A 19576-nucleotide genomic window follows, 5' to 3' on the forward strand; every position below is an offset into this window, starting at 1 on the left:
TGGAGTGCTTGATGCCGATGTTTGCTACCAAAGTAGGAACGTGCTCCATTGCCCAGCAATGATTTTTCTAACCTTCATGAGCAATAGAGAATAAGAAAATAATGATTTTAAAAGAAAAGGACAACATCACATATGGTGCTTGAGGGCTGACAGATAGTTGCTCTGGTCCTTAGATGTTCTTGTTAGATTAATTCATCCTTCTTCACGTCCAACTGCTGATTGTCCTTTCTATTGCAGGATTATTCAAGTGAGCGCTTGAGGAAAACTAATGAACTGCTGCGAGGAATCAAATTACTTAAACTCTATGCTTGGGAGAAAATCTTCCATAAAAGTGTGGAAGAGACTCGACACAAGGAACTTACAAGCCTCAAGTCCTTTGCCCTCTATACCTCCATATCTAGTAAGAATCAGTTTACATTTCAATTTTAAAAGTGCAAGATCAGTTTGATGTTTGCTTATTTTAAGTTTTCTTGTTCTTATTCAGCAAACTTGTTGCAGCTGCTTCATTATTCTTTACACTTCATATAACCTGGATAAGCCATGCAACCATAACAGGACTGCTTTTGTTAAAGAGGGTAGCAAACTACATAAAAAAGTTTAATTAAGGTTTAATGTATAGCCCCTTTTTACAGGAGATTAAATGGTTGGGAAATCATTCTTTTTGTAATTATTGAAAGGATCATCAGTTTAGATATGAGTGCTGATGTGAATATTGTGACCCAGAGTTCTAGAAGGTTCATAAGGAATAAACTAATCTCATAATAAAGATGTCAAAATTAATTATAGATATATATCTTTCTTATTCATAAACATGTGTTACGGACAAGTGGTGTGGATGACTTCCACTTTTCATCTCTCAACTGACCACTGAGAGTGTTTTTAAAAATGGTGTTTTAGTCCCTGAGTTAAATAAATAGACAAACAACAGATTTTCTCTTTGGTTAAAAAAGAAAGCTAAATATTTTACAGAATAACCGGAAAATGCTTGTGACCTCACCCACTCAAGCATTCACAAACACACACAAGAAAAGATAGCGAGTAGAGTTAGAGTCCAATAGTGTTAAAATAGTCTGTTGTTTTAAGAAAATTTTTTGCAGCTTTCCTGGAGGAAATCTTTCAATGGTACAGGCCTGAATGTTCTTTGTCTTGAAAAGGATGAAGGGCTGGATTTTGTTTCCAGCCCAATGTCATGTTACGTTGTGGGGGACCTTAGAATCAGAGTCACGGAGCTCGATGCTGGGATTGACAGGCCCGCTGCTCCCGGTGGCGGCAAAACTCCGTGGTGGCACCTCAGCCGCTCTGCGACAGGATCCTACTTTGACTATGTAAAGTACCTCTCTGCATAAATTTAAATTTAATTCCCCATGATTTTATCTTGAGTTCCCAATCTTGAGCACATTGTGTGGCACTCACATGCCTTCACTTTCTCATCCAGGAGAAGCTGGCAGCAATGAGGTGGGGAAGGGTTCAACTCTGCATTACTTAGTGTATGGGGGGAAAGCGGTCAACACTGCATTATTTAGTGTATGGGGGGAAAGGGGTCAACTCTGCATTACTTAGTGTATGGGGGGAAAGCGGTCAACACTGCGTTATTTAGTGCAAGGGGGGGAAGGGGTCAACTCTGCATTATTTAGTGTAAGGGGGGAAAGGGGTCAACTCTGCATTATTTATTGTATGGGGGAAGGGGTCAACTCTGCATTACTTAGTGTATGGGGGGAATGCGGTCAACACTGCATTATTTAGTGTAAGGGGGAGAAGGGGTCAACTCTGCATTATTTAGAACTATTTGCAGGGCTGGCAGCCTTTTTTAAATGGCGCCAACACCAGCTCTGGCATCAGGTGATGCCATGAACAGCATTGCCAATGCTTCCCCACCACATGATGATGGGCAGTCGCCGTCAATTTGTTAAGTGGCCGCCGGCCGCAAAATCGTGGTGGCGCGGCCCCCATGAGGGCAGCCGCCTTTTTCTGCACCCGTCACTGGTCTCGGTGACAGGACAACAAAATCCAGCCCAAAGATTTGCAGGCTTCTTGTAGTTAAGCCTTAATCTGACTCGATGTTGGAAATCCTGGTTCACTTTTGCAGATGGGGAGTTCCAAAGTCACCTTACAATTTCTCTGCTGTAGCAGTTAAAAGGTGTATTCAGCAGGGCTCCTGCTGAGTTGGAATTGTTTCCCAGCTGTTCTGGCTGGAAAAGACCTTCTCTGGCTGTTCTGCCTCTCTTTCTCTCCAAAGTGATACCTTTTAAGCTGGAAATTTGTCAGGTTGGGGTGTCAGTCAGGTGACTAAGGGCTCTCTCTCCTAGGGGGAGGATAAATGTAAGCTGTCTTCAAGTGAATGGCTGAGCAATGGGAAATTGCTTGCTGATATATCTCTGGTTGTCATGGTGCTCTAGTTCAGCAGCCATAAATGCTACTTACATGGGGAGGACTGAGAAAGAATTTTGCTAATTGTTTGTAATCTCAATCTAGTGCCTTCCCAAAATGCAGCAGAGAGCAATCACAAACTGGCTTCAGGTTTTACACAAGGGAAGTAATGAAACCAAATCATCTTGGACAGAGCCCCTGTAACAGTGTATGACATCTGCCTTGCATTGTTTTGGAATTAAAATGCTGGAAATACATATTAAATAAATCAACATCAGTAATAAAGGCCTGCAAAGCAAACCCGACCGAGCCCGAATGCCAGACCTGGAAGTGTGACCCGACCCGACCTGAGACATGTCGCGGGTCCTGCTGGGGTCGGGTCGGGTCGGGGAGCAGGCCTGTATATCAGTACATGGATAAAGGCCTGCTACCCAACTCGACCCCCACGGGACATGACGACACGTCACGGGTTCGGTTCGGGTCGGGTCACACTTCCGGGTCTGGCATTCGGGCTCCATCAGGTTTCCTTTGCAGACCTTTACCTCACATATAATGCTATCCAACAGGGCATTGCAGTGCTTTAATCAGTAAGGAGAAAAGATAAGTTAATGTTTTGAATGTGTACCTATCCAACGTACACTCAGCTCCGTCTGGGACATTGGTACCAGTACTGGGATAAGAAGGAGCTGTACCACTGGGACAAGCTCCACCTGAACTGGAGTGAGCCCAGTGTCCTAGCAGAAAGAATAAATAGAGCTGTTGATGGGACTTTGAACTGGTAAAAGCGGGGCGGGGATCTGGTGAAACAACGTGAGTCTGAAGATAAAAGAAATAGGAGATGAGATTAAAGGTCAGAACAAGGTAAGGAACAAGAGTAACATAAATGGTCAGGGAACAAATGCAGTAATAAAACAACAGTAAAAAAAAGGACGGTTAGTCATAGAGTCATAGAGTTATACAGCACAGAAACAGACCCTTCGGCCCATTGCGTCTGTGCTTGCCATCAAACACCTGACTATTCTAATCCCATTTTCCAGCACTTGGCCCGTAAAAATAAAGTAAAAGCATCAAGTATTAAAGACAAATTAAAATGCCTGTATAATACACCTGTACATTGCATCCAACATAAAACAGGGAAACTGGAGGCAATAACCCGTCATGAGGAATTAGATGTGATAAGAATGACTGAAACATGGCTGCAGAAAGAACTGGATTGGCAACTAAATATTTCAAGTTATAACATAATCAAAAAGAATCGGAAAGGAAGTATGGGGATAGGGGGAGCAGTACTCATTAGAAAGAGCATGGCAGTAGAAAAAAAGTGACATAACTAACAAGGATATGAACAGAATCCATAAGGATTAAAATAAAAGGTACAGGATCGATCATGCTAACAGGGATATACTACAGACCACCTAATAATGGAACAGTGTTGTAAGCAAATATGTGAAATGATTAAAAGACATATAATAATAATCATGGCCAATTACAAATAAACTGGGTAAAAGAGGCAGTGAAAGAGATACAGGGAATGGAATTTTTACAATGTGTGAAGGACTCCTTTCTTACCCAGTACATAAAAAGCCCAACAACAGAGGGGTATTGCTGGATCGAGTAATGGGAAATGGACCGGAACCAATAAGAGAAGTAAGCATAGGGGAACATCCAGGCAAAAGCGATAATAATGTTATAAGGTTTAAGATAAAGATTGATAAGGATACAAGTAAGACAAAGACCAAAGTAATAAACTGGAAAAAAGCTTGTTTCAAGGGATGACAATGGAACGAGGGAAAATTACTGGAAAAATATTCTGATAACTGAAGAAATAGAACAGCAGTGGGAAACATTAAAAATGGTGATCAATAGAATCCAGGAGAAATATATTCTATTAAAAATTAAGAATAAAATAGCCAGTAATGATGAATAAAAATGGGAAAAATTGAAACAATAGAAAAAAAGTTTTACTAAGTACCTAGAGAACACAGCGGGCGGCACAGTGGCACAGTGGTTAGCACCACAGCCTCACAGCTCCAGCAACCCGTGTTCAATTCTGGGTACTGCCTGTGTGGAGTTTGCAAGTTCTCCCTGTGTCTGCGTGGGTTTCCTCCGGGTGCTCCTGTTTCCTCCCACATGCCAAAGACTTGCAGGTTAATAGGTAAATTGGCCATTAGCAATTGCCCCTAGTATAGGTAGGTGGTAGGGAAATATAGGGACAGGTGGGGATGTGGTAGGAATATGGAATTAGTGTAGGATTAGTATAAATGGGTGGTTGATGGTCGGCACAGACTCGGTGGGCCGAAGGGCCTGTTTCAGTGCTGTATCTCTAAACTAAACTAAACAAAGGAGAGGATGACAAAAAGGAATATGAGAAGGTTAAGAAAGAAGTTTAAACAATTAGGAAAGCAAAGAGAAACTACAAAATTGAATAATCAGGGAATTATAAAAGGGTATTCTATGGACACATAAATAACAAAAGAACACAGACTCGGTGGGCCGAAGGGCCTGTTTCAGTGCTGTATCTCTAAAACTAAAAACTAAAACTAACAGTCAAGATAGGGATAGAGCCATTAAAATAAACTCACATGTAATAACAGCAAAATAGCAGAAATATTAAATAATTACTTGCTTTAGTATTTACCAGAGAGACTAAGATGGTGGGCATGATATTAAAAGAGATCAACAAAGATATAAAGAAATTTAGATAGAAAGGAGGAAGATAATTGATAAACCAATCAAACTTGGAAAGGATAAGATACCTGGATTGCATCTGCACATATTAAAAGAAATTAGAAGAGATAGCAGAGGCACTATTACATAGTTATAAAAAAATTAGAAAAGGGTGTAGTCTCAGAGGAATGGCAGACAGGTAATGTGATTCCCTACCTTTAAAAGCGAAGATAGAAAAAGTCCCGGGAACTATAAATTAATTAGCTTAGCATTGATGGTAGGAATAATAATGGAATGCTTACTCAAAGATTTCACGGAAAAATATCTAGAAACTGAAAATATAATGAAGAATAGTGGCACAGTTTTGAAAAGGGAATGTCACGCCTGGCCAAACACATTGAATTCTTTGAAGAAGTAACAGAAAGGGTAGACAGGGGTAATGCAGTAGACAAAAAATTGAACAGGGTGAGGCAATTTTCCCTAGAAAAATAAGACTAAGGGGGTGACCTTAGTATTATGAAAGTTTTTGAAAGGGTAAATGTCGAGAAGATGTTTCCACTTGACGAGTTTCAAAAGGCCTTTGATAAGGTATTGCACAAGAGACTCAAAATTAGGACGAGAGGAGTCAGTTGCAGAATGTATAGCAAGCTGGCTGCAAAACAGAGAGTAGGGGTTAAGGGTAGTTAGTCACATTGGCAAAAGGTGGGAAGTGGTGTTTCACGAGGATTGGTGCTGGGACTATTGTTGTTCATCATTTACAAAAACAATTTGGACTCTGGAAGCAGAAGTACAATTTCAAAATTAGCAGATGACACCAAAATGGTGGGTATAGTTAATACAGAGGAAGACTGTGACAAAATACAGAAAGATATGTAGAGAAGATGTTTCCACTTGCAAGAGAAACCAGAATTAGGGTCCATAAATATAAGTTAAGCATCCACAGATACTGCAGCGGTTCAAGAAGGCAGCTCACCATTACCTTCTCAAGGGCAATTAGGGACGGGCAACAAATGCTGGCCTTGCCAGCAACACCCACATCCCATGAAAGAATAAAAAAAAGTCACTATTAAATCTAGTAGGCAGTTCAGGAGAACTTTCTTTACACAGAGTGTGGTTAGAATGTGAAACTACTAGTTCAGGCGACTAGCATGTAAGGGGATGCTAAATAAACACTTGACGTAGAAAGGAATAGAAGGATATGTTGATGGGACTAGATGAATAAGGGTGGAAGGAGATTTGCGTGGAGCATGAACACTGGCTTGGGCCTGTTGGGCTTAATGGCCTGTTTCTATGCTGTAAATATTATGTAATATCCTTTACACATAGAGATAGGGCCTTAATATGTTCATGTGATAAACCCAGTTCCTGTGTAGTCAATTGCATATCTCAACTATATAGCCTACTGTGTATCTAACTGCTGAGTGAGCCGGCAACTTCCTATGTTTTCCTCAAAGCAACACACACTGGCCTACCTATTAGTCCCAGTGCTTTGTTGCAATCCCCCAGTTTCTGAAAGTATTTTTCCAAAATTTCTTAACAAATAAGACCCTCCAAACTCTGCCAAGCTTCCAAATAAATGTACATTGCAAAATAACTTCCAACCAATATTTTAATCAGATATATTAAATCGTAGGTGAAGGATGCGAAGTACTACACCAAAATTAACTCAAAATATCAGTGAACACATATTGATCTTTCTACATTCGCAACTATTAAAAGTTGATAGTATCAATCATTGGTCATTGCTTTTGCTGCTTCTAATTTGCGATAATGCCAGCTGCTGTGTATTGAAATTACAAATTAAGGAATACAAAAGCAAAATACTGCAGATGCTGGAAATCTGAAATAAAAACTGAAAATGCTGGAAATACTCAGCAGCTCAGGCAGCACCTGTGGAGAGAGAAACAGTGTTAACATTTCAGGTTGATGATCTTTCATCAGAACTGGGAAAAATTAGAAATGTAATAAGTTTTAAGCAAGTGAAAGGGAGGAGAATTGGAAAAAGAACAGAAGGGAAGGTCTGCGATAGAATGGAAGACAGGAGAGATTAAATGACAAAAGGGTTGACTGTGCAAGGCCAAAGGGAGTGGTAATGTAAAGAAACAAAAGATATGTCTAGAGAAAGTATGAGTGGCAGAATGATGAAAAGCTGCCACCTGATAGCAAAAAAAAGAGAACATTGAGATTAAAACCAAAACCAGCAAAGAAAAAACAAACTAAATGGAGGCAGAGGTTACAGTCTAATATTGTTCAACTCAATGTTGAGTCCGCAAGGCTGTAAAGTGCCTAATCGAAAAACGAGGTTCTATTCCTTGAGCTTACGTTGAGCTTCATTGGAACACTGCAGGAGGCCAAGAACAGAGATGCAAGCATGAGAGCAAGGTGGAGAATTAAAATGACAGACGACCGGAAGCTCAGGGTCACATTTGCAGATTGAACAGAGATGTTCCGCAAAGCAGTTACCCAATCTGTGTTTGGTCACCCCAGTGTAGAGCAGATCACATTGTGAGCAACAAATACAGTATACTAAGTGGAAAGAAGTACACGTAGATCACTGTTTCACCTGGAAGGAGTGTCTGGGGCTTTGGACAGTGAGGAGAGAGGTGGTAAAAGGGCACATGTTGCAACTCCTGCCCTTGCATGGAAAGGTGCCATGGGAAAGGGAAGGGGTATTGGGGGTGATTGAGGAGTGGACCAGGGCCTAGCAGAGGCAAAGGTCCCTTCGGAATGCTGAAAGGAGAGGAGCGAGGAAGAAGTGCTTGGTGGTGGCATCATGCTGGAGGTGGCGAACATGGCGGAGGATGATCCATTGGATAGGGAGGCTGGTGGGGTGGAAGGTGAAGTCATGGGGAAGCCTATCTAGGAGGGAGGGGAAGAGGTGAGAGCAGAAGTGTGGGAATTGGAACTGACATGGTTGAGCCCTATCAACTACTGTGGGGGGGAATCCTCATTGAGGATAAAGGAAGACATATCAGCAGCATTGGTATGGAAGGTTGCAACATCAGACCAGATGTGACCAAGACAAAGAAACTGGGAGAATACAATTGGAGCCCTTACAGAAGCAGGGTTTGAGGAAGTGTAGTCAAGGTTGCTGAGGGAGTCAGTGGCTTATAGTTAATATCCGTTAATAGCTTCACCCCAGAAATATAGACCGAGAAGTCAAGGAAGGGAAGAGAAGTGTCAGAGATGGACCATGTGAAGGTGAGAGAAGGGTGGAAATAGGAAACAAAGTTGATGAAATATTCCAGTTCAGAGCAAGATCAAGAAACAGCACCGATACAGTCATCAATGTGCAGGAAAAAAAGTTGAGCAAGGGGGCCTGAGTAGGACTGGAACAAGTGATGTTCCACATATCCCACAAAAATGGCAGTCATTGCTAGGATCCATTTGCAGGAAGTGAGTGGAGTTAAAAAAGAAACTGTTCAATGTGAGGACAATTCAGCCAGGTGGAGGATGGAGCCTAGTTGGGCCTCCATTTAAGGAAGAAGCAGAGAGCCCTCAGACCATCCTGGTGAGGGATGGAGGTGTGGAGAGATTGGAAGAGGAGAGGGTTAGGGTCAGCAAATTGTTTTGGAGTAAGTTTGCAATGATGAGATCGGTGTGCAAAAAGGCTAAATCAATATATGTTGCTGATCTCAAAGTTGCAGGAAATTTCTGGCTATTGTATAAAAATAAGGAATGCATGACTTTAAAAAGTGGATTGAATTTTGCTGCACACCCTGGTACAGTTATGTCTTGCCATCTATCCCTGCTTCAGCTGAAGACTACTTAATTTTGACTCCCCATGTGCAACTGGTATTCTGCTATTTTTCTGTCCTCATCAGTGGAACCATGCCTCTCTGATAATGGGCACACTTGCTGTTCATATAGTAATTGAAATAATGAAAACCCTGCAGATTCCTGGGTACCTCCCTGTAATTAAATCACAAACACAGCAACATTTTATCTAATCTTTGGGGTTCAGCGTATGGGGGTAACATACAGTTCAGAGTACCAATAAGCTCCTCTATCAGCCCATTCATCTGAGGATTGTTTGAGTTGGATCAAAATTGTTTTATTTAGAACTTTTGGCATAATTGAGTGACTAGTTGAGACATAAAATTAGACCCATGGTCAGACAGAAGCTCTTTTGGCAGCCAACTCAAGTAAACATTTGTAGCAATGTGTAGGTCATAAAGTCTGCACCTTTGAATGCAAGAGCTATCATATCCAGATACCGAACACTTAAAGATTTAATTTCCACAAGTGTTCTCCCAATCATCTGTTGGAACTCCAACTGGGCATATCTGTAATGGAACTAGTCCAACTTTCTGTTTTGATAAGTCCTGAGGACATACAGAACTCTTCAAAGAATTACAGAATGGCAGGGTGCATGTGTCATGGTGCTGTACTTGATGCATGTTTGTGTGAGAGTGTAAGACTAAATCGACATGTAATGCAAAAAAAGAAAAAGATGGTATTATCACTCAGCTTGGGGAAGGTCTTAAGATTCACCTCCCTTCACTTCTTTTATGCTTTCATTCCCAACGATTTTGACAGTTGCCTCCTTGAACGTGTGCATTTATTTTCCCTCCTGTAAAGACATATGTGTGAAATTTCTGCAATCATCTGCCATAACTTCAATGGAAGATCAGTGGAAGCCTTGGGGAAAGTCATAAATGACTATTTATGCTGCTACTCTGGGGGTTCCATCGATATTCTGCCGAAACTATGTCAGAGATTCAGTAACCTGCACTGAAATTCAACTCCCATGGAGTTGAAATGTTGGAAGTCTCACAAATACATGCAGTCACTTCAAAGTGCTCATCCTAACATCCCAGTGTGTGTTTGTGTAAATGAACATGCAGTCTGCAACTAGATTTTGTTGGAAGAATTCATTTATGGCAAGTATGGTTTGATTGCCAGTTGTAATTTTCAGATTGAAAGTGTGTCAATCTGCAGTATGGGCACACATAAGCAATGGAAGAGCTGTAAGGTTGTCTGAGTGCTTTGCATACAGCAGCAGTCAATGTTTAACACTTTGAGAGGCAGTTTTTGTGTGTCATGCATATTTTTCCAATCTACATGCAACTTGGTTTACCTTAGCTTGGAAAATTTGTTGATCCCTGCAAATCTCTTGTCCATCTGTCTCTCTGTGCATTACACTGTAGCAGGATTTTCTCTGCGGGCTTCTGAACCTTGCCGTCAGGTTGAAATGTGGGTCAGCCCCTCTACAGGGTAGTTTGCAGCTGCTTAGAGAGCCTCTAAGCCTGCCTGGAATGCTGGCCCCCTGGTCTGCTGCTGGGAGGCCAAGCAGTTAAACTGGTCCCTGACGCCACCAAGAACCTGGAGGCTGACTGGAAAATCCCAGCTGGCGTCCTTTAATTGGCCTTAATAGCCCTGCACTCCCACACCCGTTCTTCCCACCTCTGCAAAAATAGCCCACTGTGGGATGGAACTGTGGAACCTGCATGCAGGACAGCAGCGCTATTTTTAGCACCAACCCACCTCCAATCCCAGCCCCAGCATGTGCTCAAAATCAAGCCTTGTGATTTTGACATTCATAATAACCATCACATAGGCGCTCTCGACTCCAAAACACAAGGGCATCGGCCAAAGACATTTCAGCAGTTGGGGAAGGAATTTGAACAGCCTGCCTCCCTACAGAAACCACACAGAAGTAGTTGGTAGCATAAGAGAAACCTATTGCAATTCACCAAGGACATGGGTGATAAACTAAGTGCTATGTTGTTAAGTTACCTTTCCTTACAATGACACATAAAATTTATTGATTAACACCATTTCTGCTTCTTGCCCATCATTGTGTCCCAAGTGTCAACTTGCCCTTTTACTTGTTTCATAACGGGACCCATTATCAGATGTGCATAGTGTGGATGCGTGGTTGAAGGATTCTTTAGTGCAAAGGGATTGGGCAGGGTTTTGGTGCTGGTGTTTGGAGCAGCCAAAGATTTAATTTGTGATGTTTTCCTGTGTGAGCCGCCACTTGCTGAATTTATGAGCTATTAGGGCATCCTGGCACCTAGGCCGCAGTGTGTTCTGCTATTCTGGCAATGGGTGCCCCAACTTCATATTCCTCCTCCTCAATGTTTTTCTCATCTGAAGATGAGTGACGAATACCTTTGTTCATCTTCACCCGCAAGGCTTCTTGCTGTGCAATGTTATGCAGGACACAGCATACTGCTATCATTCTGTACACTCTAACTAGTGAGTTCTGAGGATTACCTCCAGAACTATCTAGGCACCTGAAGTTCATCTTCAACATTTCACTGGCTTGCTCGATGATGCACCCAGTGGTCTTGTGGCTCTGGTTGGAGCACTCCTGCATCCTTTTGGTGGGTTCCTCGTGGGACAGGTTTGAAGGAGGCATTCCTCGTCTCTTATTCATCTGTCCTTAAGTCTGCTTACTTGAATGAAAAGGTCTGGATTGCTGAACTGCCACAGTATGAAAGCACGAAGACAGCTCCCATGGTGCACACCTGCATGAACCTCTTCTTGAGGTTGCACACCTGTGCGCTGATGTAGTAATATCCCTTGGTATTTGATAAAAACTCACGGTTGTTGTTGTGGCACTCAGATTGCCATACGTGTGCAATCGATTGCCTCTGTACCTGTGGAAAATCAGGCAGGGAGGCGAATGTGAGTGCCTGCTTATTCAGGCTATTGTCACCACAGAGGAGGTTTACTTAACTCCCAGCCTGGCAAGCAATTCTTTTGTCACCTGTATTATGCATTTATGTTAAGTGGACCGCAAGACCCTCTATATGTCTCCATTAATGACCTGGAAGGAACCTGAAGCAAAAAAAGTGAGGGCGATGACGACTTTCACAGCCACAAATAATGCATGGCTGCCAGGTCCTACAGGTAGCAGGTCATCTTCTAGGAGGTTGCAGTTGTCTGTGACCACCTAGGATAACCACCACAGCCTTCAGAAGCACTGTTCTTCTCAGCATTAAAGGAAGCTGAGCCTCTGTACACCTGGTCTCATGGGTAGTGTCTCCTGTGACCTCATCCCCTCTGGCATGCACCTCCCTCCTGTGCACTTGTCTCCTGTGCACCTGCTGATTGCACCACAGTATGTCCCTGCTGCTGTGGGTAATGATGATCCTCCTCTTCTGATGTACTGCCAAAACTTCGAAGACACCTCCTCGCCTACCAGTTTCTGTGTGAAAGCCTCCAAAGTTCTCTCATAGCTGTATGGTGACGAGAACTTATTTGTGAAAAAGCATTGACAAAGCAGCAGTAAGAACTAAGCCTTTATTAAGTTTGGGCTATCTGAATTTGATAGACTCCCATGAATTGCACCTGCAACTTGCCTCCATTTTAGTATACTGTATTCGCTGCTCACAATGTGGTCTCCTCTACATTGGGGAGACCAAACGCAGATTGGGTGACCTCTTTGAGAAACACCTCCACTCAGTCCGAAAGCTTGACCCCGAGCTTTCGGTTGCTGGCCATTTCAACACTCCCCCCTGCTCTCATGCCCACATCTCTGTCCTGGGATTGCTGCAGTGTTCCAGTGAACATCAAAGCAAGCTCGAGGAACAGCATCTCATTTACCGATTAGGCACGCTACAGCCTGCCAGACTGAACACTGAGTTCAATAATTTCAGAGCATGATGGGCCCCCCCCCCCCTTTTGATTTTGATTTTTAGTTATTTTTTCTTTTTTTTAATGTGTTAATTTTATTTTAGTTTGTTTCTACTGTGCCTACCCACTGTTTTTTTCATGTTTGTGCTTGGGGCCAGGCTGTTCAGTTTTCTGTCCATTCACACCCTCTGTACTAATGCTTTGTCTTTCAGCACACCATTAACATAACGTTTGCCTTTGCTCCATGACCTTCTGGTCAGTTGTTCTCTGTGACCTTATCCTAACAACACCTCTTTTGTTATCTCTTGCCCCCACCCCCACTTTACATGCTTAAAACCTTTTACATTTCTAATATTTGCCAGTTCTAATGAAGGGTCACTGACCTGAAACATTAACTCTGCTTTTCTCTCCACAGATGCTGCCAGACCTGCTGAGTATTTCCAGCACTTTTTGTTTTTACTCCATTTTACTGGTCAGTTTTCCAAGCCCCAGGAAACCCAAGCTGGAGGCAAAGGAAAGTTAAAATTCTGTGAAAAGTCTTTCAATTGCACCCAATTATCACCTTAAACAGTGTCTTCATTGCCCATGATCATGCCGACTGAGAAACTTACTCACTGCAGCCAAACATTCTCAGTGAAACTTAAAAGTCAGGTTGCAGTTGCAATTTTAAAAAAATCTATATTTAGCTATGCATCCGACCCTAACCAATGTTCCCTCTAACTTCTGGTTGCTGTGCACAGCCTGTTTGTTGCATTGCACAGTCCCTTTAAGATTGACGCGTGGCCACGCATGCACAGATCTTAAAGGATACATTGCTTGTCTGTGTGCCCTATCAGTTCCTTGCTCGGCATGTTCCCGATTTCTGCGCAGCTACACACCCGTGTAGCTTTGAGGGAACATTGCCCCGAACCCACCCGTTCCTGCTGGTTAAAATTTCCCACCATTAATTCTACCCATTAACTTTGCATGCAGAGAAAAGTCTGGGCTGGTGAAACTGTGGCTGGAATTTTACACCCCTCCCCCACCCCTCTTCCCCGGTGGTATCTTACCAGCTCGGGGGAGGTGACAGGCAGCCCATCCACCCTGAGGCCAGTTAAGGGCCTCTTCTTGATGCCACTAGTACTTTGCCAGCAGCGGATGGGCACTTCGCCACATGGAGAGGCCGCCCTGTAATAACTTGCAGGCTGGGGTTGGGGGGGCAGCCCTCCTGATTAGCCACCTGTGTGCCATGGTGGGTTCCCACCCCCAGAGGCATGACCCCACCCTCTCAATCAACCCCCCCTCCCATCCCTCCCCCGCCTCACTGGGGCCTGACCAATTGGCCCTAGTGAGCCCTAACCCCACTTACCTGCCTCCGAGGCTGGCATCCATTGTGCCTCTTCTCAGTGGGTGCAGTCCCAGCAGTGGCCACCATTTCTGGTGGTGGCTGCTGGGACTGAAGAGCTGCCGGCCCTCTGATTGGCCAGCAGCTCTTGGAGGTGGGACCTCCTGCCTGAGGAGTGGAAGCCATGACTGCAGGCAATTAATTGCCTGAGCCACACAAAGTGCAGTTGTGGCTTCCAGGGTCAGTGGAGGCGGGCTCACTCATGAAATTCCGGCCAGTGAACTGAAGCAAGATGAAATTCAATGTATTTTCCCATTAGATCAGAATGAATAGGAGAAACACAAGTTTTTCAAATCTAATCTGCTACAGCACATTTTTTGATACAGTTTGCACTGTTTCAAGCTGCTTCACTAATTTATAAACCATATAAAATACTTTATAGAATGCCACATGTAATCTCCTATTGCAACATTTTTTTATATGACTCCTGAAGGCAACATCAATTGATGTAGTGAACCTTCAATCACAGCACAAAACTGCTGAGAGTTCAGTGCTAATTGGTACTAAGTTATCAATCACACAACACACATACAAGATGGTTGCTGTGGTAATATGTTATTGAGATATAATGGAGATGTTGTTCTGTGCTTGGAGCTAAGACACACTATTAGCATTGAGTGCCTGATTCATCATCTAACTATGCTATATGTGAGTGCTTAATGCTCATACTTAGAGCAAAAATGGAAAAATATTCTGTTTTTCAGTACTATTAACTGTCCCATCCCTTGCTCCCCATAAAACTTGAAATATCAATTTACATATGACTATTTTGAGTGATTCTTAAGAAAACACGAGATGAATTTCAAGCTCATTTGTTTTCTTGTCAATTTATTCATGTCTTCAATGATTATTTACTTCATATTTCAATATATTGTCAGCACATTCAGGCAGGCAGAAATATGTTTGGCAGTTAACAGAATGGTTTGCAGTATTTAATATTCACGCATTGCTGACATTATAGAGAGCTTCATGACCGCTGATACCCATGTCTAAAAATAATGAAGGTCTAAGACAAAACAAATGTATGAAGTGACTAAAGGTATCATTAGTATTGCCAACTGTCAGCGACAAAAATCTGAGGCCAATGAGATTAAACTTGACTATCACAAGACTGCTCTTCTGGGAGCACTAGTAGATACTGAATTAGTCTCATGCAATCACAGAGTGCTATTTCTAGAAATTATTGTATGGATATCACTAAAGCCAATCATTGCAAAGAAAATGTATTAATTGCCATGTACACAGACTGATGAGCTGGAAAAACATGGCCGGAATTTAATGGTGTGGCAGTGACCCCACCTAATGGCTGGAAAGCCGGGGCGAGCCCGCCTCTGCCAGGCCTGGAAGCTGCTGTTTTATTTATCTATTTAGAGATATAGCACTGAAACAGGCCCTTCGGCCCACCGAGTCTATGCCGACTATCAACCACCCATTTTATACTAATCCTACATTAATCCCATATTCCCTACCACATCCCCACAATTCTCCTATCACCTACCTACACTAGGGGCAATTTACAATGGCCAATTTACCTATCAACCTGTAAGTCTTTGGCTGTGGGAGGAAACCGGAGCACCCGGCGGAAACCCACACGGTCACAGGGAGAACTTGCAAACTCCACACAGGCAGTACCTAGAATCGAACCCGGGTCGCTGGAGCTGTGAGGCTGTGGTGCTCAGGCCCTTAATTGGCTTCAGTCAGGACTTCTGCTCCTCTGAGGCAGGAAGTCCCACCACTAAGAGCTATCGGCCAATCAGAGAGCTGGCAGCTCATCAGTCCCAGCAGTGTCATCAGGACCGGTGGCCACTTCTAGGAGTGCACCCAGCAAGGAGAGGACCATAGATGTCAGCCTCCAAAAAATGGGAGGTGGGGTTCAGGCTTTGCTGGAGACAATCAGCTAGGCCCCAGCAACGGGGTTGGGGGGAGGGGGGGTTCAGAGTGTAGGCTGCGGGGTGTTTTAGTGGAGGCGTCCCGATGCTGCTAGGGGGCCCTCCGTGGTCACTGGATGCTCGATCAGGTATCCCCACAAGACCACAAGGAGGCCGTCATGTGTTATGAGGCGGCCTCCTCAGGTGCCGAAGTGTTCATACGCCCCTGGTAAAATACCAATTGGCCTAAGTCCAAGCAGGCCGTCTGCCACCTCCCCTGCTGCTGGTAAAAAAGCAACGCAGGCAGGTAGGCGATGGGCACGGCACCACTACCTCGGACCCGATTTTACCCCACCCTCCCAACCACCTCCGAGCCCACTCCAGGTTGGGAGTAACTTCAAGCCCAAGTCACAGCTACACTATAATTTTTCATTAAGTAGAATTCACCACAACTGATTTCTCAGCAACCCTGTTTGATTCCTAGGGTTGACTCCTCTGTGCCCGCCACCCACCACCGACGTTGGCAGCGGTCGGAAAAAAACAGCGGCCCACCCATGCAGGCTGCATGTTGCGGAGCTGCCGCAAACTACCATGCAGCGGCTCATTTGAATAGCCGGGGCGACCGCCTCCCCTGATCACGTGGAGGGGGCGGGCTGTCTGTCCCCGGCAATGGCGTCAGCTTCCCTATGTGCAGGCACTGATGCCATTTTTAAAGGACTGTCGGCTATACCGGGAGATTTAAATATTTAAAGATAAAGTGAATGAAAAAAGCAAATACATTTATTTTGCCCCTCTCCCACCCCCCCCCCCCCCCCAATAACCATAAATTAATTATTTGCCCTTCCCTCCAAAACACTTACTTTTACAATCTGACCTTCCTCCTCCTCCACCCGCCCCCCCCCCCCCCCCCCCACAAACTTTCAGCTCCAACCCTTCCCACCATCCCTTATATCCATGACGTCACTTTGGCCTGTTCCCCCCACACTGAGAAATTTACCTCCTCCCCTCCCCGCACCAGCATGGCACCTTGTTTCCCCAGACGGGGATCTGAAGGCGAGGGAGTGCCGGCTGCCAATCAGAGCAGAAACTCAGGCGGTGACGTAAGTATCATTAATTTATTTATTTTCATTTATTTAAATATTCAAATAGGGGTCTCGTCACCGAGCAAGTGAGGGAGCCACCATGAGACCTCACCACCACCTGTAATATCGGCCGGGCCCTCCTGGCATCGGGGTGCATGGCAGCCCTCTCTTGGAGGCATGTTCAGGCACCACCACGCCCGCCACCCCCGCTCCCCCCAGCACGGAACCCAACACTTGGGGGAGAACTAAATCCATCCCCTAATTTTGTTTTATTCATTCATGAGATGTGACCATCGCTGACAAGGCCAGCATTTGTTGCCCATCCTTAATTGCCTTTGAAAAGGTGACAGTGAGCCACCTTATTGAACCACTGCAGCCCATGTGGTGTAGGTACAGTGCTGTTAGGAAGAGAGTTCCAGGTTTTTGACCCAGCGACAGTGAAGGAACAGCGATATAATCGTAAATCAGGATGATGTGTGGCTTGGAGAGGAACTTGCAGGTGGTGGTGTTGCCATGCGTCTGCTACCCTTGCCCTTCTGGTTGGTAGAGGTTGCAGGTTTGGAAAATGCTGTCAAAGGAAGGTTGATGAGTGTCCCAATGTACACTGAGTAAAGTATCTGATGAATAATTTAGCCCCAATTTTTAACCTTGCTTGCCCAGCGGAAATGATGTGGGAGTGAGGCTAAAATAGTGGTTAGGTGCTACTTGTTAAGTTCATGACACCATTTTAACTCCTGGGATTTTGGGAGTTGAGGTCAGCTGCTGCAGACAGGTAGGGGCCTCATTAATATGGAAATGTCAAGGTACGTTGATGTAATTCAGAACCTAATCTAATTGTAAATGGAGATTGAGGCTGCTTGCTGAAGTGGCAAGCTGGATCCAAGGCCTTGAGAAACCCAGGCAATTGATTTTAATTTCACGGCTTCCTTGTAGATCCGGAGGAGCAGGAGTGGACCTCCCCTGTCCTGGGTTCCCCAGCATCCCTATCCACATTTACCATTGGAAGGAACCCCACAACCCAATGTCTTACCTTAGTGTTGGGGACCATTCCTTTAAGTCCCCGGGGAGTTTTCCTACCTTACAAAATCCTGCCCATCGGTCTCTACATCATCCCTATCGGCTTCAGGGAAGAGTCAACGTAGCAACATTTAAAAGAGGCTTGAAAGTTCAATTTGCCCGCGCTTACCTCCTACTGTAGTTCCTGCATGACTCAATCCTGCCAAAGGCTAAAACTGATGCTGTATAAACCAGAAGAGGTCATTCAATTTTGTTCCCCAGTGTCCAGGACCAAATCTGATTTCTTGACATACCCAAACTTACTTCTCTTGATTCAATGTTGAATCAGGAATTAATCTAATTAGCTTTTGAATACTTTGAGTTAAAACACACTGCACTAGGTGGCAGAATATTCCATAGGTTGAATATTATGCATGAAGAAGTTGTCCTTGTAGCTTAACTTGCAGTTTCTTTGATTTACAATGGTCCCCTTTGGCTCTTAGAGTTTCGTTTTGCACTATACATTGCTCCCCATTCACTTCCTTAGCTCATAATGGATCAAGTCTAATCTAACTAATAGGAAGTAACACCGGTAAAGCCATCATACATCCATTCACATTATCTTGAAATGGGTTTCAAGGAGCCTTTTATATTTTATACTTATAGTCATGTCATTCCAGCAGTTTTTGTTAGTTTTAATTTAGTTTGAGCAACCTTAACGAGGACATGCAGGATAACTGATGGTGAGAAATTAAGCAAAATCATGAATTCAATTGAGACTATTGATAATGTTTCTCTTAATGTATGATTGGCAACATGCCCCAGCGTCTAAGTTACTCCTGAAAAGTTACTACCATCCATTTGGTATACAGCAAGAATTGATAGGTTCTTTATGTTCTGGATCTTCTTTAGTAAAACCACCCATTTTTGGGTTTGTTGCAGTGGTAAACAAAGCAAAATGGAGGGAAGGCATATTATCACAGCCCAGCTCCAAGAGCTGTTCATTAAAATCTTCTTCCAGTAAACCCAACAGTCAGTAAAGTTGAAAAAAAAACAGAAAATGCAGTTTCAGTGGAGAGAGAAACAAGTTATGGGCTAGATTTTCCAGTTGATGTCAGTGTGCTGATGTTGGGAGCATGTGAGGGAGTCGAGCCCACCCATCGCATCAGCGAACCCTCTGGCACAACGTTCTGGGTGACGGCCTCCTAATTGACCATTTACATGCTCACCATCCTACTAAGGATGGCAGGCGGGCTCCATGTGCTACAGGCCCAGTCAGAGAGCCAGCAGTGATATCAGGCCTGCAGCCCTGCAGGGAAAGGTGGGTGCTGCCAAGGCAGGCAGGCAAGCATAAGGAGACCTCATTGTGGAGGCATCCTTGGATGCCTGCATTGAAATTATAAACTAAAAGGCCCAAAGCAAGTACAGCCATCGGGTAAGAGGGGAAACCCCTCCGTAGGCCTATTCACAGACAGGGTTTCAGCTTTTCATCCCTGCGGCCTATCATTGGGGAATGGAGCCTTCTGCTCCATTGAGAGGCCACCTCAAGTGACCCTGTGGCCTCCGCATGCAGTTTGGGGGCCGCTCCAACGTCAGTAAAATACCAGCACAGTCGCAAAATGGTT

At 44.1% G+C, this 19576-nt stretch overlaps 1 protein-coding gene across 1 annotated transcript in view; it reads left to right on the forward strand.

Annotated features, from left to right (window-relative positions):
• Positions 1-19576, forward strand: part of abcc8 (ATP-binding cassette, sub-family C (CFTR/MRP), member 8) — a 333471-nt gene that overhangs the window by 167907 nt on the left and 145988 nt on the right. Inside the window, exon 11 of the mRNA XM_068046867.1 lies at positions 238-400. Coding sequence (XP_067902968.1) covers positions 238-400 — 163 coding nt within the window. The remainder of the gene's footprint in view (positions 1-237; positions 401-19576) is intronic.

This window comes from Heterodontus francisci, chromosome 14 (genome assembly GCF_036365525.1).
Source record: "Heterodontus francisci isolate sHetFra1 chromosome 14, sHetFra1.hap1, whole genome shotgun sequence".
NCBI classification, from domain to species: Eukaryota; Metazoa; Chordata; class Chondrichthyes; order Heterodontiformes; family Heterodontidae; genus Heterodontus; species Heterodontus francisci.